Source organism: Grampus griseus, assembly GCF_964374135.1.
Source record: "Grampus griseus genome assembly, chromosome: 14".
Lineage (NCBI taxonomy): Eukaryota > Metazoa > Chordata > Mammalia > Artiodactyla > Delphinidae > Grampus > Grampus griseus.
The window spans coordinates 21,758,589-21,781,251 of NC_139008.1; the positions used below are offsets into that span (position 1 = coordinate 21,758,589).

Consider the following 22,663-nt stretch of genomic DNA (forward strand, 5'->3'; position numbering starts at 1 on the left):
ACATAAATATATATACGTGTGTAAAATTATATATATGTAATTATATATTCCCCCTATGGAATGGAGTTGTTTTGGTCAGTCTCTCTCCTGATGGGAGAATTTTCTAACTCAAAGTGCCAGGGAAATGCCAAAGTTGGAGAAGTATACAGGAGAAAGCACTGAAGGTAATGACAAAACCAAGAAGTCTGGGATCAGAGAGCCATGGAGATAAGCAGATAGTAACAATAATTACCTGGAAAGAGCACTATTGTTCTTGGCTCGGTTTTACAGACTGCTCTGTGGGGCATAGGAGAAGCAGCCACATTTTTTTAAAGGTGTATTTAAAAAAATTTTTAATTGAAGTATAGTTGATTTACAGTGTTTCAGGTGTACAGCAAAATGATTCAGTTATACATATATGTGTATGTATTCTTTTTCAGATTCTTTTCCATTATAGCGTATTACAAGATATTGAATATAGTTCCCTGTGCTATACAGTGGGTCCTTGTTGTTTATCTCTTTTGTATATTGTAGTGTGTATCTGTTAATCCCAAATTCCAAATTTATCCCTCCTTCTCCATTGCCCTTTGGTAACCATAAGTTTGTTTTCTACATCTGTGAGTCTGTTTATATTTCGTAAATAAGTTCACTTGTGTTATATTTTAGGTTCCACATATAAGTGATATCGTATGGTATTTGTCTCTCTCTTTCTGATTTACTTTACTTAGAATAATATTCTCTAGATCCATTCATGTTCCTGCAGCTGGCATTATTTCATTCTTTTTTATGGCTGAGCAATATTCCATTGTGTGTGTGTGTGTGTGTGTGTGTGTGTCTGTGTGTGCCTGTGTGTGTCTGTGTGTGTAGGCCACATTCATCTGTCAGTGGACATTTAGGTTGCTTCCATGTCTTGGCTATTATAAATAGTGCTACTATGAACATTGGGGTGCATGTATCTTTTTGAATTAGACTTTTCTCTGGGTATATGCCCAGGAGTGAGATCGCTGGATCATATGGTAACTATATTTTTAGTTTTTAAGGAACCTCCATACTGTTCTCCATAGTGAGAACCAGCCACATTTAAAATGTTCTTTCGATTGAAGACTTTTCCCAAGAGATAATCCCTTATCCTGCCCACCTATGATCTGTTGCAAGGCCTGAATGCTCCAGTTGTGCTGCCCTAAGCCATTTCACTCATATCCTGCTTTCAAACACTGCCTACAGTGTGGCTACAGCAAAGAAGTTGCTTCTCCACTGGTTTAAAAACCTTTGGATTGTCCAAAGAGGGAAGACAAAGATCAGTTGCACTTGCTTTTCCCCCTTTCTAAATCAGTGCGTTTTCATCAGCGGCATATAACTCATAACTCAGTAAAGCCCTCTGAAGAGTCTTTTCTTAGACGGATCACTAAAATCTTTCTTAGTAGGGAGAGCAGTGGAAGGCAATGGGTCCCCAACAAGGACTTGCAGCTTGCATGAGTCATGCAACTGAGAACATTCTCAGAGATACACATGTGCCATTAAGAAGTTGGAGTGTTGAATTCTCAGGAAAAATACTTTTTGTGCCGCAGATCATAACGACATAGCTTTTTCTCCTGAACTGAGAGAAGAATCTAGTACATCTCTCCCTTTCTTCAGATGAGAAAACTAAAGTCCAGAGAAAGTAGCTTACCTAAGGTCACATAGTCAGCTAGCGGCAGAGTTTGAGTTGGAACCCATGCCTCTAGTAGCTTTTCATTAGAGAGGCAAGTGTTTGGTGGTGGGGAGGGGTACCACTGTAGTATTTATTCACTCACACGATGTTTATGTGCACTTACTATGTGCCAAGCTCTGGTTAGGCCCTTCACAATAGGGAAGAAGTCAGATACAATCCAGACCCTCATGGTATTTATATCCCAGGACAAACCTAGAATAGCTCATTACACATTCATTTAATTGCAATTATGTTGAGTGCCAAGTGGGATAAATTTAGAATGTGAACTTTAAGCAGGGAAACCTAACATCCACTGGGGGCCCAGGGGGGACTCTCTAAGGACATGAGAGTTGAAAGGAGCAAGAATTTGAAAGATGAGTAATCCAACAAGAGGAAGAGGAGAGAGAATAGAGGTAAAGGGAACAGTGGGGTGATTCCAGCACCATCCGAGAAGAGATAGAGTTGAAATGCAGCTGATGTCTCTGGAAATGAGTGCATTGCAGGAGACTTTACATTTTGGTGTCATCTTCTTTCTTGTGTCTTGTGGATGTCTTGTGACATTTAAACGTCGTTTCAGGACTTCCCTGGCAGTCCAGTGGTTAAGACTTTGCCTTCCAGTGCAGGGGGTGTGAGTTTGATCCCTGGTCAGGGAGCTAAGATTCCCACATGCCTCATGGCCAAAAAACCAAAAAACATAAACGGAAGCAATATTGTAACAAATTCAATAAAGACTTTGAAAATGGTCCACATCAAAAAATAAATCTTTAAAAAAAAAATAAAAGTGGTTTCTCCTCTTTAGGTGGAATCTATCCTGTTCCCAGAGTTGAAAGGATATAATCTGATTCTTGGAACTGTTAATGCTGATGAAAAACTGGTTTCTGACTTTGTGGATCAAACTTTCGAGGTATTTCAGAAAAATCAAGTTGGCCCCTACAAGTAAGTTGGTTTAGTTGTAACTTAGCCATTGGCATTGGTTTAGAGTTCCTAACTGTCATCAAATAAACAATCCCTGTTCCCACATACCTGAAAGAATAAGAGTAGCCAATGTTTACTTACATCAGTGTTACTATTTAGCCCTATTTGCAGATATGGAAACCATAACTTATCAGCAAATAGATAGGAGAGCCACAATTCAGATAACAGGTTCACCTCTATTATATGAAAGCCATGGCACCAGACAGGTTCTGGCATTTAGAAATTCATGGATTTTAACCAGTGGGCAGGCACCAGTTCCTCCCACCAGGAAGCCTGCACAAGCCCCTGGACCAACCTGACTCACCAGGGCGCAGACACCAGAAACAAGAGGAACTACAGTCCTGCAGCCTGCAGAACAGAGACCACAAACACAGAAAGTTAGACAAAATGAGATGGCAGAGGACTATATTCCAGACAAAGGAAGAAGATAAAACCCCAGAAGAACAACTAAGTGAAGTAGAAATAAGCAATCTACCTGGAGAAGAATTCAGAGTAATGATAGTGAAGATGATCCAAGGTCTCAGAAACAGAATGGAGGTACAGACTGAGAAGATACAAGAAATCTTTAACAAGGAGCTAGAAGATTTAAAGAACAAACAAACAGAGATGAACAATAGAATAACTGAAATGAAAAATACAGTAGAAGGAATCAATGGCAGAATAAATGAGGCAGAAGAATGAATAAGTGAGCTGGAAGACAGATCAATTGGTGGAAATCACTGCTGCGGAACAGAATAAAGAAAAAAGAATGAAAAGAAATGAGGACAGTCTCAGAGACCTCTGGGACAACATTAAATGCACCAATATTTGCATTGTAGGAGTCCCAGAAGGAGAAGAGAGAGAAAAAGGGCCTGGGAAAATATTTGAAGAGATAATAGCTGAAAACTTCCCTAACATGGGAAAGGAAACACTCACTCAATTCCAGGAAGTGCAGAGAGTCCCATACAGGACAAACCCAAGGAGAAACACATATTAATCAAATTGACAAAAATTTAAAACAAAGAGAAAATATTAAAAGCAACAACTAACATACAAGGGAACCCCATACAGTTATCAGCTGATTTTTCAGCAGAAACTTTGCAGGCCAGAAGTGAGTGGCATGATATATTTAAAGTGTTGAAAAGGAAAAACCTACAACCAAGAATACTCTACCCAGCAAGGCTCTCGTTGAGACTCGACGGAGAAATCAAAAGCTTTACAGACAAGCAAAAGCTGAGAGAATTCAGCACCACCAAACCAGCTTTACAACAAATACTAAAGGAACTTCTCTAGGTGGAAAAGAAAAGCCCACAACCAGAAACAATAAAATTACGAAAGGGAAAGCTCACTGGTAGAGGCAAACATACAATAAAGGTAGGAAATCATCCACACACAAATATGATGTCACAAATATGATGTCAAAACCAGCAATCATGAGAAGAGGAGACTACAAGTGCAAGATATTGGAAATACATTTGAAATTAAGAGACCAGCAACTTAAAACAATCTTGTATGTATATATGTATATATGTGTGTGTGTATATATATATATAGACTGCTATGTCAAAACCTCATGGTCACTGCAAACCAAAAATGTACAATAGATACAAAAAAGGAAAAGCAATCCAAACACAACCCTAAAGATAGTCATCAAATCACAAAAGAAGAGAACAAAAGAGGAAGAGAAGCAAGAAGACTAGACCAGAAAATTCTGCATTATGAGGGGCTGTCCTGTGTATGGTAGGATGTTTAGCAGCATCCCTGGCTTCTACCTGTTAGTAGGACGCTCCCTGGTTTTGACAACCCAAAATGTCTTCAGACATGGCCAAATGTCCCCTGGGGGCAAAATCACCCCCAGCTGAGAACTGCTGCTAATCTATTCTGAAAACCACGGCCTCAGATTTGAAAGCTCTGCCCTCGTGAATTTAATCTGGTGTCATCTGTTTGAAACCCCTGTTTACCCTGTTGTTGATTCTTATACATATAGTTTGTTTTTCTGTACTGACAGTTCCATGAGCTTCTCCTTGTATCTCAGTTTCAGAGTCTCTGAAGTGTTAGCCAGCTCTTGGAAGTATACTCCTGGGCCCCACAAAGTTAATTCTGTTTACTCCATGTCATCTTTATTTTAATTCAAACTTATTTTAAGTCAGAGCATCCCCCAAACATCCTCCAATTTGGGGGAAATCTGTCCAGCCATTTCTGCCTTATCTGACAACAGACGGAGGGAAACTTAATTCTGTTCAATAGACTTTAGGTTCATTAGTTACAAATTTTCATCTTAAAATTTAGATGTAGAACTTTAGAACCGGAAGGAGGGGTAGGAAGTAATGTTTATTGCACATTTACTGTACGTTAGGCATAGTATTAATTGCTTTAAATATATATTATTACAGCTTTACAACAATCCAGTGAGCTGTTATCATTTCCACTTAAAATTAAGGACACTGATCTTTGAAAAAGAGAAATATCTTGTCTAAGTTCATGCAGCTAGGAAGTGGCAAAATTGGAATTTGAAGCTAAAGTTCTGAATTCCCAGTTCCCTCTACTTTGCCACGTTATATTCCTCTTTCGTGATTTGGGCTGGTTTTTATGATATTATCTCTTCATTTGCCACTCTGACTAATCTGATCTGGTGACCTGTGTTTGTATGTTTGATTTTATGCTCTTCAATATGGAAGGTACTTAAATGTATACAAGAAGTATCATGACTTATTGGATAACACTGCAGAGCAAAACATCACTGCGTTCCTGAAAGAAAATCATGAAATTGAGGATTTTGTGATGGTAGGAGATGCCACTTGACATTTCGTATGTTGGTTACATGTGCTGCAGACAATCCATTGAGTAGTCAATGTGTTTCGTTAGTATATATACTATGCTCAACATTGTACTATATTGGCTGGGGGGTGAGGCTTGGGGGCAAATGCATAGAGGCTAGAGGCAAATTAATCTACTGAATCTATTCTCTTCTACAGAGGATCAATAGCATAAAAAAGCGGAGAAATGAAATTGCATCCATGCACATTACCGTGCCTTTGGCCATGTTCTGCCTTGACACCATGACCCTAAATTATGATCTCTGTGAGCGAGCCCAAAATCTTAAAGACCATCTGATTCAATTCCAAGTGGATGTAAACCGGGACACCAACACCAGGTATTATTGTTTCATGCAGAGAAATAGCAATGATAATTGGCATGAATGGGAGAATGGAAAAGTGGACAGAACTTGCACCTTCCAGCAATGACCAGATTGAACTTCCAGTTCACGTTGTTTCTGCCCAAAGTGACGGTTGCAGGGAATCAGGTTCAGGCTAGAAGGTGAACAGTTAGGAGAGAACTACCTGGGTCTTGGAGTAGGAAGGTGGAAAGCATCCTGAGGCAGTTCATCTCTGATCCTTCAGCCTTTGCTTTCTTGCAGGCAACTTCAGAGAGAAATTACTTGACTGTCTGAGGTCACAGGCTCTCTCACTGGCCATCTAGCAGTGAAGACACAGCGTGATTACAGGCAGCCCTTAGAATCTCTTCTATACAGACTTCTACTGTCTGGGTCTGGGGATTCTGTCATTCAATGTGAAACTCTATATTGTGCCTTCATTTTACTGATGAGTATTTATTAAAGACGTTTTTGGTTGTAAGGGATAGGAGGCCAGACTGGCTAATGTAAAACAAGGAATTTGGGGCTCACATGTTGGAAAGTTTAGGAGTTGCTAGCTTCAGGCCCTCAACACTACAATTAGAATGCAGTCTTCCTCCCTCTACTTGACTGTCCTCTGTGTCAGCTCTGTTCTCTGAGAGATTCTCTCCAGTTTGTGGGCCCCAGCAGCTCCAGACGTACATCCTCCCAGGTTTCCATCCACGGGAAAAAATGGTTTCCCTTTTTTCCAACACTTTGGCACTGGCCTGACTTGGGTTGTTTGGGCAACAGCAAGGCAAACACCATAGCCAAGAGGATGGTTTAGATTTGGGTAGTGTTCTCATCTCTAAACCATGAGAACCAAGAAAGAGAAGGATGGGGTACCCCAAGAAGGCTTAGGCTGTGGTTAACAGAAAAGGGAATGATGCTAAGAGGCTGGGACAGCAACTATCTGCTACTCTGTTTCTATTTGAATGTTACAAAATGGTTAGCCCGTGTTATTTTAGCTCTCTTCCTCAGAGAGCTTTAAACTATAGACTAAAATGATTTAGTACTAATAACCACTATTAAATTGTTATATATTATATTATTCATATACATGTAGATAAATATAAGTTTAGCATTTTATAGCTCTTTTAAGGTTTACAAACTGCATATCAGAAACTCATTAGGAAATTAATTATGATAATAGCTACCATTTTTCCAGCACATGTTGTAGTCCAAGCACTGTGTAAGTGTTCTGAACATTCAGGATCTAATCAGGTCTTTACACCAACCGTAAGAAGTTGTTCATTATTCTCTCCATTATGTTGATGAAGAAACTGAGACTCCAAAAGGTCAGCGAGTGGCATATCCAGGGCTTAACCTAGTTCATTTTGACTCCAAATTAATGCTTTCCACCACTGCACTCAACTCTCACTGGGTAACGAAATGGTGGGGTTCCTGGTTTGGGAGCCAGAAGGCTTGGTTTTGAATCCAAGACCTTCTGTTTGCTAGCTTGTGTCCCCTGGCTTCACCTCTTGGATCTTCAGTTCCTTTGCCTATAGAATAAACATTTGGGACTAGGGCAGTAAAATGTTTTCAGCCTTCAGACTACTAGGACACTTTCCTTTGGAAAGTTTGAGCATCAAGCAATTTTTTTTTCTTAAACATTTGTTCCTGTCAAATCAAAGCAACATAGTGCCTTGGTTGGTCAGTGCTTTCTTTCTCATCAAAATAAATGTACAATTTCCTTTGGCCTTTTTAATATAAATGAAAGTTAGGGTCCCATTACAAACCTGGGGATTTCTAAGGACCCAGAAACTCCAGGTTAGTAATTGAGTTCTGAAGTTTCTTTCTACCTTAAAAATAGTGATTCTGACTCATTTGGTCTTCTCAGCCACCCCATGAGGTAGGTAAAACATATATAAGACACCCTACTGAATGGAGAGAGAAAAACTAACTTGTCTGATTAGGTGAGTTTGAGTCTTCTGAACCCTTGCTACTTCATTGTCCTGTAATTGCTGAGTGGAGTACCTTCCTGTTTCCAGTGATTAGGTGTGCCCTAGAAAGGGGTGCTCTGGTCATATAGGCAGGGGGCACCTTGGAGTGCATTGGTAAGAAAGTGGGCATGCCATCCATTTCCACTACAGGTACAAGGTCTAAAGTTGCTAGAACAATGACCCGAAATATTGACCAGAAACACAAGGCCCTGAGTTAGAGATATAAGAAATTATCCCTCTGGTCTGGCTGTTTGTTTCCTTCAGGGTAGGAAATCTTGTCCAAACAATGACAACAAGGTAGAGAGAGGCCATAGATTGATGCAAAATGTATTGGTCTCCCTTATGGCATCCCCTACACCAGAAAGAGTGTGGCCCTGTGCTTACGGGACACCTGGACCTTTATATTTTAAATGATATTATAAGTACGTGTAGAACACAGTATTTCTTGTCCTTAGTTTATTCCTAGATATTGGTAAGGTGTTATGTTGGTCCAATTGTTAATGTCGTCAACCCATATTCAGGACTTTTTAGAGGGTCTAGTAGTTAATGGGTATAAAGGAAAAACTCAATTCATTCTACCTCCTGAGTACGGAAAATCCAGTTCTTCTCTACTGTGTCTTTTCTGTGTGTCTCCTATATATTTTTTTATTGGAGTATAATTGCTTTACAATGTTGTCTTAGTTTCTGCTGTACAAAAATTTGAATTGGCTGTATGTACACATATATCCCCTCCCTCTTGGACCTGCCTTCCATCGCCCCCATCCCACCCATCTAGGTCATCACAGAGTACTGAGCTGAGCTCCCCATGCTATACCGCAGGTTCCCACCAGCTATCTGTTTTACACATGGTAGTATATTTATGTCAAACCTAATCTCCCAATTCATCCCACCCTGCCCTGCCCCCCCGTGTCCACATGTCCATGCTCTACATCTGCATCTCTATTCCTCCCGTGGAAATAGGTTCATCTGTACTATTTTTCTAGATTTCACATACATGCATTAATACATGATATTTGTCTTTCTCTTTGTGACTTACTTCACTCTGTATGACAGACTCTAGGTCCATTCATATCTCTACAAATGACCCAATTTCATTGCTTTTTAGGCCTGAGTGATATTCCATTTTATATATGTACCACATCTTCATTATCTATTCATCTGTCAATGGACATCTAGCTTGCTTCCATGACCTGGCTATTGCAAATAGTGCTGCAGTGAACATTGGGGTACATGTGTCTTTCTGAATTATGGTTTTCTCTGTGTATATGCCCAGTAGTGGGATTGCTGGGTCATATGGTAATTCTATTTTTAGTGTTTTAAGGAACCTGCATATTGTTCTCCACAGTGGCTTTACCAATTTACATTCCCACCAACAGTGCAAGAGGGTTCCCTTTTCTCCACACCATCTCCAGCATTTATTGTTTGTAGATTTTTTGATGATGGCCATTCTGACTGGTGTGAGGTGATACCTCATTGTAGTTTTGATTTGCATTTCTCTAATAATTAGTGACGTTGAGCAGCTTTTCATGTGCCTCTGGGCCATCTGTATGTCTTCTTTGGAGAAATGTCTATTTAGGGCTTCCACCCATTTTTTGATTGGGTTGTTTGTTTTTTTGATATTGAGCTAAGTGAACTGTTTGTATATTTTGGAGATTAATCCTTTGACCATTGCTTTGATTGCAGATATTTTCTCCCATTCTAAGGATTGTCTTTTCATCTTGATTATGGCTTCCTTTGCTGAGCAAAAGCTTTTAAGTTTCATTAGGTCCCATTTGTTTATTTTTGTTTATATTTTTATTACTTTAGGAGGTGGGTCAAAAAAGATCTTGCTGTGATTTATGTCAGAGTGTTCCTCTCATGTTTTCCTCTAAGAGTTTTATAGTGTCCGGTCTTACATTTAGGTCTTTAACCCATTTTGAATTTATTTTTGTGTATGGTGTTAGTGAGTGTTCTAACTTCATTCTTTTACAAGTAGCTGTCCAGTTTTCCCGGCACCACTTATTGAAGAGACTTTCTTTTCTCCATTGTATATCCTTGTCTCCTTTGTCATAGATCAGTTGACCATATGTGCGTGGGTTTATCTCTGGGCTTTCTATCCTGTTCCATTGATCTGTATTTCTGTTTTTGTACCAGTACCATACTGGCTTGATTACTGTAGCTTTGTAGTATAGTCCAAAGTCAGAGAACCTGATTCCTCCAGCTCTGTTTTTCTTTCTCAAAATTGCTTTGGCTATTCGAGGTCTTTTGTGTTTCCATACAAATTGTAAGATTTTTTGTACTAATTCTGTGAGAAATGCCATTGGTAATTTGATAGGGATTGCATTGAGTCTGTAGATTGCTTTGGGTAATATATTCATTTTCACAATATTAATTCTTCCAATCCAAGAACATGGTATATCTCTTCATCTGTTTGTGTCATCTTTGATTTGTTTCATCAGTGTTTTATAGTTTTCAGTGTACAGGTCTTTTGCCTCCTTAAGTAGGTTTATTCCTAGGTATTTTATTCTTTTTGATGCATTGGTAAATGGGATTGTTTCCTTAATCTCTCTTTCTGATCTAAGAGAGGTTAGTGTATAGGAATGCAAGAGATTTGTGGTAGTGTTAGTGTATAGGAATGCAAGAGATTTCTGTCCATAAATTTTGTATCCTGCAACTTTACCAAATTCATTGATTAGCTTTAATAGTTCTCAGGTGGCATCTTTAGGATTTTCTATGTATAGTATCATGTCATCTGCAAACAGTGACAGTTTTACTTCTTCTTTTCCAATCTGTATTCCTTTTATTTCTTTTTGTTCTCTGGATGCCGTGGCTAAGACTTTCAAAACTACGTTGAATAATAGTGGTGAGAGTGCACATCCTTGTCTTGTGCCAGATCTTAGAGGAAATGCTTTCAGTTTTTCACCATTGAGAATGACGTTTGCTGTGGGTTTGTCGTATATGGCCTTCATTATGTTGAGATAGGTTCCCTCTATGCCCACTTTCTGGAGAGTTTTTTTTTTTTTTTTTTTTTTGTGGCCTCTCCCATTGCGGAGCGCAGGCTCAGCGGCCATGGCTCACGGGCCCAGCTGCTCCACAGCATGTGAGATCTTCCCGGACCCGGGCACGAACCCGTGTCCCCTGCATCGGCAGGCGGACTCTCAACCACTGCGCCACCAGGGAAGCCCTGGAGAGTTTTTAATCATAAATGGGTGTTGAATTTTGTCAAAAGCTTTTTCTGCATCTTTTGAGATGATCATATGGTTTTTATTCTTCAATTTGTTAATATGGTGTATCACATTGATTGATTTGCGTATATTGAAGAATCCTTGCATTCCTGGGACAAATCCCACTTGATCATGGTGTATGATCCTTTTAATATGTTGTTGCATTTGGTTTGCTAGTATTTTGTTGAGGACTTTTGCATCTATATTCATCAGTGATATTTGTCTGTAATTATCTATTTTTGTGGTATTTTTGTCTGGTTTTGTTATCATGGTGATGGTGGCCTTGTAAAACAAGTTTGGGCGTGTTCCTTCCTCTGCAATTTTTTTGTAAGAGTTTGAGAAGGATGGGTGTGAGCTCTTCTCTAAATGTTTGATAGAATTCACCTGTGAAGCCTTCTGATCCTGGACTTTTGTTTGTTGGAAGATTTTCAATCACAGTTTCTATTTCGTTACTTGTGATTGGTCTGTTCATATTTTCTATTTCTTCCTGGTTCAGTCTTGGAATGTTGTATCTTTCCAAGCATTTGTCCATTTCTTCCAGGTTGTCCATTTTATTGGCATAGATTTGCTTGTACTAGTCTCTTATGATCCTTTGTATTTCTGCAGTGTCAGTTGTAATTTCCCCTTTTTCATTTCTAATTTTAATGATTTGAGTCCTCTCCCTTTTTTTATTGATAAGTCTGGGTAAAGATTTATCAATTTTGTTTATGTTCTCAAAGAACCAGCTTTTAGTTTCATTGATCTTTGCTATTGTTTTCTTCATTTCTTTTCATTTATTTCTGCTCTGATCTTTATGATTTCTTTCCTTCTACTAACTTTGGGTTTTCTTTGTTCTTTTTTGTCTGGTTGCTTTAGGTGTAAGTTTAGATCGTTTATTTGAGATGTTTCTTGTTTCTTGAGGTGAGATTGAATTGCTATAAACTTCCCTCTTAGAACTGCTTTTGCTGCGTCCCATAGGTTTTGGGTCATTGTGTTTTCATTGTCATTTTTTCCTATGTATTATTTATTTTCTCTATGATTTCTTCAGTGACCTCTTGGTTATTTAGTAGTGCACTGTTTAGCCTCCATGTGTTTGTGTTTTTTACAGTTTTTTTCCTTTAGTTGATTTCAAATCTGATAGCATTGTGGTCAGAAAAGATGCTTGATACAATTTCAATTTTCTTAAATTTAGCAAGGCTTGATTTGTGTCCCAAGATATGATCTACCTTGGAGAATGTTCCGTTTACACTTGAGAAGAATGTGCATTCTTCCGCTTTTGGGTGGAATGTCCTATAAATATCAATTAAATCTATCTGGTCTATTTTGTCATTTAAAGCTTGTTTCCTTATTTATTTTCTGTCTGGATGATCTGTCCCTTTGTGTAAGTGGGGTTTTAAAGTCCCCCACTATATTTGTGTTACTTTCGATTTCCCCTTTTATGGCTGTTAGCATTTGCCTTATGTATTGAGGTACTCCTATGTTAGGTGCATAAGTATTTATGATTGTTATATCTTTTTGGATTGATCCCTTGATCATTATATAGTGTCCTTCCTTATCTCTTGTAACAGTCTTCATTTTATCTGATATGACTATTGCTACTCCAGCTTTCTTTTGATTTCCATTTGCATGGAATATCTTTTTTCATCCCCTCACTTTCAGTCTGTATGTGTCCCTAGGTCTGAAGGGGGTCTCTTGTGGACAGCATATATATGGGTCTTGTTTTTGTATACATTCAGCCAGGCTGTGTCTTTTGGTTGGAGCATTTAATCCATTTACATTCAACATAATTATCAATATGTATGTTCCTATTACCATTTTCTGAATTGTTTTGCATTTGTTTTTGTGGATCTTTTTCTTCTCTTGTGTTTCCTGCCTAGAGAAGTTCCTTTAGCATTTGTTGTAAAGCTGGTTTGGTGGTGCTGAATTCTCTTAACTTTTTCTTGTCTGTAAAACTTTTGATTTCTCTGTCAAATCTAAATGAGATCCTTGTGGGTTAGCGTAATCTTTGTTGTAGGTTTTTCCCTTTCATGTAAATATATCCTGCCACTCCCTTCTGACCTGCAGAGTTTCAGCTGAAAAATCAGCTGATAACCTTATGGGGATTCCCTTGTATGCTATATTTTGCTTTTTCCTTGCTGCTTTTAGTATTTTTTCCTTGAATTTATTTTTTGTTAGTTTGATTAATATGTGTCTTGCTATGTTTCTCCTAGGGTTTATCCTATATGGGACCCTCTGCGCTTCCTGGACTTGGGTGGCTATTTCCCTTCGCATGTTAGGGAACTTTTCGACTATAATCTCTTCAAATATTTTTTCAGACCGTTTCTCTTTCTCTTCTGCTTCTGGGACCCCTTTAATTTGAATGTTGGTGCATTGTTAAATGTTGTCCCAGAGGTCTCTGAGACTGTCCTCAATTCTTTTCATTCTTTTATCTTAATTCTGCTCCTTGGCAGTTATTTCCACCATTCTACCTTGAAGCTCACTTATCCATTCTTCTGCCTCAGTTATTCTGCTATTGATTCCCTCTAGAGTATTTTTAATTTCAGTTATTGTGTTGTTCATCACTGTTTGTTTGTTCTTTAGTTCTTTTAGGTCTTTGTTAAACATTTCTTGTATTTTCTTGATCCGTGCCTCCATTCTATTTCCAAAATTTTGGATTATCTTTACTATCATTACTCTGAATTCTTTTTCAGGTAGGTTGCTTATTTCCTTTTCATTGATCTGGGATTGTGAGTTTTTACCTTGCTCCTTCATCTCTAACATATTTTTTTGTCATCTCATGTTTTTTCGATGGGTGGGTCTGTGTTCCTGTCTTACTAGTTGTTTGGCCTGAGACCTCCAACACTGGAGTTTCCAGGTAGTTGGGTGGAGCCGGGTCTTGGTGCTGAGATGAGGACCTCTGGGAGACCTCACTCTGATGAATATTCCCTGGGGTCTGAGGTTCTCTATCAGTCGAGCAGTTTGGACTTGGCACTCCCACCACAGGAGCTCAGGCCCGACCCTCGGACTGGGAGCCAAGATCCTGCAAGCTCTGTGGCACAGGAAAAAAGAAAAAACAAGGAAGAACAATAACAAAGAATAAAAAAGAAAATAAAATTAGAAAAATTTTAAAATCTATTAGAAAAAATAAAACTGTAAATGAAACAACAACAATGTAAAACAGGGTTCAAGATGGCGGAGTAGAAGGACGTGCGCTCCCTCCCTCTTGTGAGAGCACCAGAATCACAGCTCACTGCTGAACAATCATCAACAGGAAGATACTGGGTCTCACCAAAAAAGATACCCCACATCCAAAGACAAAGCAGAAGCTGCCATGAGATGGCAGGAGGTATGCAATCACAATAAAATCAAATCCCATAACCACTGGATAGGTGACTCACAAACTAGAGAACAATTATACCACAGAAGTCCACCCACTGGATTGAAGGTTCTGAGCCCAACGTCAGGCTACCCAACCTGAGGGTCCAGCAATGGGAGGAGGAATTCCCAAGAATCAGATGTTGAAGGCTAGCAGGATTTGATTGCAGGACTTTGACAGGACTGGAGGAAACAGAGACTCCACTCTTGGAGGACACACACAAAGTAGTGTGCGCATCAATACCCAGGGGGAAGGTGCAGTGACCCCATAGGAGATTGAACCAGACCTACCTGCTAGTGTTGGAGGGTCTTCTGCAGAGGCGGGGGGTGGCTGTGGCTCACCACAGAGACAAGGACACTGGCAGCAGAAGTTCTGGGAAGTACTCCTTAGCGTGAGCCCTCCTGGAGTTAGCCATTAACCCCACCAAGAGCCTGTAGACTCCAGTGCCGGTTGTCTCAGGCCAAACAACCAAGAGGGAGGAAACTCAGCCCCACCCATCAGCAGACAAGTGGATTAAAGTTTTACTGCTCTGCCCACCAGAGCCACACCCAGCTCTGCCCACCACCAGTCCCTCCCATCAGGAAGCTTGCACAAGCCTCTTAGATAGCCTCATCCACCAGAGGGCAGACAGCAGAAGCAAGAAGAACAACAATCCTGCAGCCTGTGGAATGAAAACCACATTCACAGAAAGATAGACAACATGAAAAGGCAGAGGACTTTTTACCAGATGAAGGAACAAGATAAAACCCCAGAAAAACAACTAAATGAAGTAGAAATAGGCAACCTTCCAGAAAAAGAATTCAGAATAATGATAGTGAAGATGATCCAGGACCTCGGAAAAAGAATAGAGGCAAAGATCAAGTAGATGCAAGACCTGTTTAACAAAGACCTAGAAGAATTAAAGAACGAACACCTAGAAGAATTAAAGAACAAACAAACAGAGATGAACAATATAATAACTGAAATGAAAAATAAACTAGAAGGAATCAATAGCAGAATAACTGAGGCAGAAGAATGGATACGTGACCTGGAAGACAGAATGGTGCAGTTCACTGCTGTGGAACAAAATAAAGAAAAAAGAATGAAAAGAGCCTAAGAGACCTCTGGGACAACATTAAATGCACCCACATTCACATTATAGGGGTCCCAGAAGGAGAAGAGAGAGAGAAAGGACCCGAGAAAATATTTGAAGAGATTATAGTCGAAAAGTTCCCTAACATGGGAAAGGAAATAGCCACGAATGTCCAGGAAGCACAGAGAGTCCCAGGAGGGATAAACCCAAGGAGACACACGCTGAGACATATAGTAATCAAACTGACAAAAATTAAAGACAAAGAAAAATTATTAAAAGCAACAAGGAAAAAAAGACAAATAATATGCAAGAGAGCTCCCATAAGGTTAACATCTGATTTCTTAGCAGAATCTCTAAAGCCAGAAGGCAGTGGCACAATATATTTAAAGTGATGAAAGGGAAGAACATACAACCAAGATTACTCTACCCGGTAAGGATCTCAGTCAAATTTAACGGAGAAAACAAAAGCTTTACAGACAAGCAAAAGCTAAGAGAATTCAGCACCAGCAAACCAGCTCTACAACAAAGGCTAAAGGAACTTCTCTAACTGGGAAACACAAGAGAAGAGAATGACCTACAAAGACAAACCCAAAACAATTCAGAAAATGGTAATAGGAACATACATATTGATAATTACCTTAAATGTGAATGGATTAAATGATCCATCCAAAAGGCAGAGGTTCGCTGAATGTATACAAAAACAAGACCCATATATATGCTGTGTACAGGAGACCCACTTCAGACCTAGGGACTCATACAGACTGAAAGTGAGGGGATGGAAAAAGATATTCCGTGCAAAGGGAAAGCAAAAGAAATCTGGAGTAGGAATACTCATATCAGATAAAATAGACTTTAAAATAATGTTACAAGAGACAAGGAAGGATACTAATGATCAAGGGATCAATCCAAGAAGAAGATATAAGAATCATATTTGCACCCAACATAGGAGCACCTCAATACATAAGGCAAATGCTAACAGCTATAAAAGGAAGCTGACAGTAACACACTAATAGTGGGGGATTTTAACACCTCACTTACACCGAGGGACAGATCATCTGGACAGAAAATTAATAAGGAAACATAAGCTTTAAATGACACAATAGACCAGATAGATTTAATTGATATTTGTAGGACATTCCATCTGAAAACAGCAGACTACACTTTCTTCTCAAGTGCACACAGAACATTCTCCAGGATAGATCACATCTTGGGTCACAAATCAAGCCTCAGTAAATTTAAGAAAATTGAAATCATATCAAGCATCTTTTCTGATCACAATTCTGTGAGATTAGAAATGAATTACAGGGCAAAAAAACATAAAAAACACAAACACATGGAGGCTAAACAATATGTTACTAAATAACCAAGCAATCACTGAAGAAATCAAAGGGGAAATCAAAAAATACCTAGAAACAAATGACAAAACATGACGACTCACAACTTATGGGATGCAGCAAAAGCAGTTCAGAGGGAAGTTTATAGCAATACAATCCTACCTCAACAAACAAGAAACATCTCAAACAATCTTACCTTACACCTAAAGTGACTAGAGAAACAAGAACAAACAAAACCCAAAGTTAGTAGAAGGAAAGAAATCATAAAGATCAGAGCAGAAATAAATGAAAGAGAAACAAAGAAAACAATAGCAAAGATCAATAAAACTAAAAGCTGGTTGTTTGAGAAGATAAACAAATTGATAAACCTTTAGTCAGACTCATCAAGAAAAAGAGGGAGAGGACTCAAATCAATAACATTAGAAATGAAAAAGGAGAAGTTACAGCGGACACCGCAGAAATACAAAGCATCTTGAGACTACTAGAAGCAAATCTATGCCAATAAAATGGACAACCTGGAAGAAACGGACAAATTCTTAGAAATGTATAATCTTCCAAGACTGAACCAGGAAGAAATAGAAAATATGAACAGACCAATCACAAGTAATGAAATTGAAACTGTATTAAAATCTTCCAACAAACAGGGCTTCCCTGGTGGCACAGTGTTGAGAGTCTGCCTGCCGATGCAGTGGACTTGGGTTCATGCCCCGGTCTGGGAAGATCTGACATGCCGCAGAGCAGCTGCGCCCGTGAACCATGGCCGCTGAGCCTGCGCGTCCGGAGCCTGTGCTCCGCAACGGGAGAGGCCACAACAGTGAGAGGCCCGTGTACCACAAAAAAAAAAAAAAATCTTCCAACAAACAAAAGTCCAGGACCAGATGGCTTCACAGGTGAATTCTGCCAAACATTTAGAGAGAGCTAACAGCCATCCTTCTCAAACTCTTCCAAAAAATTTCAGAGGAAGGAACACTCCCAAACTCATTCTACAAGGCCACCATCACCTTGATACCAAAACCAGACAAAGATACTACAAAAAAATATAATTACAGACAAATATCACTGATGAATATAGATGCAAAAATCCTCAAGAGAAAACTAGTAAACAGAATCCAACAGCACCTTAAAAGGATCATAAACCATGATCAAGTGGGATTTATCCCAGGGATGCAAGGATTCTTCCATATATGCAAATCAATCAATGTGATACACGATATTAACAAATTGAAGAATAAAAACCATATGATCATCTCAATAGAGAAAGAAAAATGGAGCTGGAGGAATCAGGCACCCTGACTTCAGACTATACCACAAAGCTACAGTAATCAAGACAGTATGGTACTGGCACAAAAACAGAAATAATAGATCAATGGAACAGGATAGAAAGCCCAGAGTTAAACCCACGCACGTATGGTCAGCTAATCTAAGACAAAGGAGGCAAGGATATACAATGGCAAAAAGTCTTTTCAATAAGTGGTGCTGGGAAAACTGGACAGCTACATGTAAAAGAATGAAATTAGAACACCATGCACAAAAATAAACTCAAAATGGTTTAAAGATGTAAATGTAAGACTGGACACTTAGAAAGAGCACTCTTTGACATAAATCACAGCAAGATCTTTTTTGACCCACCTCCTAGAGTAATGAAAATAAAAACAAAAATAAACAAATGGGACCTAATGAAACTTAAAAGCTTTTGCACAGCAAAGGAAACTATAAACAAGACAAAAAGACAACCCTCGGGATGGGCGAAAATATTTGAAAACGAATCAACAGACAAAGGATTAATCTCCAAAATATATAAACAGCTCATGCAGCTCAATATCAAAAAAACAAACAACCCAATCAATAAATGGGCAGAAGATCTAAATAGACATTTCTCCAAGAAGACATACAGATTGCCCAGAGGCATATGAAAAGCTGCTCAACATCACTAATTATTAGAGAAATGCAAATCAAAGCTACAGTGAAGTATCACCTCACACTGGTTAGAATGGGCATCATCAGAAAATCTATAAACAACAGATGCTGGAGAGGGTGTGGAGAAAAGAGAACCCTCTTGCACTGTTGATGGTTATGTAAATTGATACAGCCACCATGGAGAACAGTATGGAGGTTCCTTAAAAAACTAAAAATAGAATTATCATATGATCCAGCAATCCTACTACTGAGCATATAACCAGAGAAAACCATAATTCAGAAAGACACACGCACCCCAATGTTCATTGCAGCACTCTTTACAATAACCAGGTCATGGAAGCAACCTAAATGCCCATTGACAGACGAATGAATAAAGAAGATGTGGTACCTATATACAGTGGAGTATTACTCAGACATAAAAAGGAACGGAACTGGGTCATTTGTAGAGACATGGATGGACCTAGAGACTGTCATGCAGAGTGAAGTAAGTCAGAAAGAGAAAAACAAATATCATATGTTAACGCATATATGTGGAATTTAGAAAAATGGTACAGATGAACCAGTTTGCACGGCAGAAATAGAGACACAGATGTAGAGAACAGACATATGGACACCAAAGGGGGAAAGTGGCGGGGGTGGTGGTGGTGGTGATGTGATGAATTGGGAGATTGGGATTGAGATATATACACTAATATGTATAAAATAGATAACTAATAAGAATTTGATGTATTAAAAAAATAAAATTCAACAACAACAAAAAAAGAATTTAGGTGGAATGGTAGAAAATGGAGTGGGCAGAATTAGAAATAACATTTCTTGTATACAGCCTTCTGTGTTTTTAATACAATGTAAGATTTTTGCCCTAAGGATGGTATTGTTGACAGTGGCAGATTGAAAGCCACATTTTTTATTGGTTCCAATATTTAAATGGAAATCTGAATTGACTTTTATGTGAATTTATTCCTGAAAATCCATGCTGAAGGACATTGGAGTGTGGATCATCAAAAAGTTTTTAGCTTTTGTAAATAAAGTTGTAATCAACAACTGTAAAAAAAAAAAAAAAGAAGCAGCAGCAGCAAGGTAAAACATCCACAACAGCAAAACAAAACAAAACAAAAAGCTGGAAAAGGCCTTAGCTGTGTAGAGGTGGGGGCGCTTAAGGTCCAGCCGGGGCTTAGGCGGGGGCAGGGCCTAGGCTCAGGACCAGAGCGGAGGTAAAAGGCAGGGGGTGGAGGGGTAGTGCCTAGGCTCAGTGCAGCCAGAGGGGGCCTTGGAGTGCTGAGGTTCAGGCCTCGGACGTCAGCAGGCCCCCTGGGGCCAGAGTGGGCAGGGGAAACACTGGCGCGTTTCCTTCTGATCCTCCTATTACCCTGAGTGTCTCTCTCCCTTCCTGCTGGCTGATCTCACCTTGGATGGGCCCCTCCCAAGCGAGTGTGGGAACCCCTCCCTTCCCCCAGCTTCCCATTAGGGGCACTGACCCTGTCTACGCTCTACTTTTCCTCCCCCTCCCTTCCTCCCACGCCCCCAGGGCCCAGCAGCAGGAAGGGGCCTCGGAGGGCAGAGGATCAGACCCTGGACCTCAGCAGGCTCCCTGGGCCCAAGTGGGCGGGGGAAACGCTGGCTGTGTTCCTTTCTGAACTTCCGATCCCCAGAGGGTCTCTCCCCATCCCCACTGATCCCCTCGCTGTGAGTGTGTCCCTCCAGGCATGGGAGCCCCTCCCCTCCCCCAGCCACCCCTCAGGGGCGCCTGTCCTGTCCAGCCTCCACTTCTCCTTCCCCCTCCCTCCCCCCACATCCCAGTCGCTTGGGGGTCCCTCCTGTCCCCTTAGGTGTCCAGGGCCCCCCACCAGCACCTGGTAGGTGCCCTAGTGGTGAGGACACATGAACTCCATGTCCTCCTACTCTGCCATCTTGACTCCCCCCCCTTTACTTTTATATAGAACACTTCATTCTTGCCTCTGCTGATCACCAAATGTGTGGAGGATTTTCTCCACACCACACGATTCTGTAACACCAGCCAGGTGCCCTACAATTCAACTTAATTCTGACACTGTCTACCCAGAGATAGCATCAGCTTGCACAGGTTAAGGGCTCAGTCCTATAAAACTGCCCCCCATTACTTCAGACTCCAGTCACAAGTCCAGGTTGTCGCCTTGCTTCTGAGCAGCCAGCTATAGATTGAAGGTTCCAATGACCCCTTTCTTGGGTTTGATTAATTTGCTCCAAGCTTCTAATCATGGCTTGGTGTTTCCAGTGACCCACTCCTCATCCAGGAGCCATCTAGGAGCCCACCCTGAGTCACCTCACTAGAACAAAAGATACTCTTATTATCCATGAAATTACAGGGGTTTCATGGGCTCTGTGCTAGGAACCTGGGGCAGAGACCAACATATATTTTTCCTTTATTTCACAGTGGGTCTGCTACCACTCTTCTGGGCCCTTGCAAGAAGCTGATAGGTTAGCCACATGATATTTGCTCTATGCTTTCTCGTGCAAAAGGGAAGAAGAATGGATTCTTATCAGAGGGAGTCTATCACACTGAGAGGATCTACCTATATTAGGCTAGGCTACATGCTGTAACAAAGAGACCCAAGATGTCATGATTGAAACTAATAGTTTATTCTTGCTCGGGATAGCTCCAGATTGGTGGGGAGACATATTGTGTGCATTCAGAGACTCAAGGAGATGATGACTTTACATCTTTAACATATAGCCTTCAAGGTCATTCTAAGTGTTGATATCCTAGACTGTTGGCAGGAAGAAAGAGCATGGAGGAATATGCAAGGACAGTTTCATGTGCTATACCCGAAAGTGATACTTATCACTGCTTCCTACTTCCCACTGACTGGAACTCAATCACATGACCATACCTACTATGGACTGCATTGTGTCTCCCCCAGATTCATATGTTGAATCCTGTCTTAGTCCATTCAGGCTGCTATAACAGAGTACCATTGGCTGAGTAGCTTATAAATAATAGAAATCTATTTCTAACAGTTCTGGTGGCTGGGAAGTCCAAACTCAAGGCTCTGGCAGATTTGTTTGTTGAGAGCCTGCTTCCTTGTTCACAGACCACCATCTTCTCATTGTATCCTCACATGGAAGAATGGGTGAGGGGTCTCTGGGGTCTCTTTTATAAAAACACTAATCCCATTCATGAGAGCATAGCCCTCATGACCTGATTATCTCCCAAAGGCCACCTCAAAATACCTGTTACAGGCTTGAGGACACAGCGGGGAAGGGGAAGCTGGGACAAAGTGAGAGAGTAGCATTGACATATATACACTACCAAATGTAAAATGGATGGCTAGTGGGAAGCTGTTGCATAAAACAGGGAGATCAGCTCGATGCTTTGTGACGACCTAAAGGGGTGAGAAAGAGAGGGTGAGAGAGAGGCTCAAGAGGGAGGGGATATGGGGATATATGTATACATATAGCTGATTCTCTTTGTTGTTTTACAGCAGAAACTAACACAACATTGTAAAGCAATTATACTCCAATAAAGATAAAAAAATTTTTTTAAATACTGTTACATTAGGGATTAATTTCAACATACAAATTTTGGGAATACACAAACATTCAGTCTGTAGCAAAGCACTAATGCCCTATGTGACTGTATTTGGAGACAGGGCCTATAAGGAGATAATAGGACTAAAGGAGGTAAAAGGATGAGGCCCTAATCCAATAGGGTTGGTGCCCTTACAAGAAGAGAAACAGACAGAGCTTCTTTCCTCTCCACCGTGTGAGGACACAGCAAAAAGGTGGCTATCTGCAAGCCAGGAAGAGAGCCTTCACTAGGGACCAAATAGGTCAGTACCTTGACCTTGGACTTCCCAGCCTCTAGAACTATGTGAAAATACATTTTTGTTGTTTAAACCACCCAGTCGTAATATTTTGTTATGGTAGTCCAAACTGACTGGTAAAATACTCAACTAAAAATGCAGAGGAGGCTGGGAAATATAATCCAGCTCTGAGTCCAAAAGTGGAGAATACTATGAATCCATGTAGCACAATATATAAGTTTTCTGTATAGCAAGTTTCTGAATTGTATAAAAATTCATTTCT

At 40.1% G+C, this 22,663-nt stretch overlaps 1 protein-coding gene across 4 annotated transcripts in view; it reads left to right on the plus strand.

Annotated features, from left to right (window-relative positions):
* The window catches only part of DNAH3 (dynein axonemal heavy chain 3), a 194,028-nt gene that overhangs the window by 26,788 nt on the left and 144,577 nt on the right, over nucleotides 1-22,663 (plus strand). For all 4 annotated transcript variants that reach the window (XM_082670865.1, XM_082670866.1, XM_082670867.1 and 1 more), the window contains 3 exons: nucleotides 2,469-2,605; nucleotides 5,302-5,407; nucleotides 5,599-5,777. In XM_082670865.1, coding sequence (XP_082526991.1) covers nucleotides 2,469-2,605; nucleotides 5,302-5,407; nucleotides 5,599-5,777 — 422 coding nt within the window. The remainder of the gene's footprint in view (nucleotides 1-2,468; nucleotides 2,606-5,301; nucleotides 5,408-5,598; nucleotides 5,778-22,663) is intronic.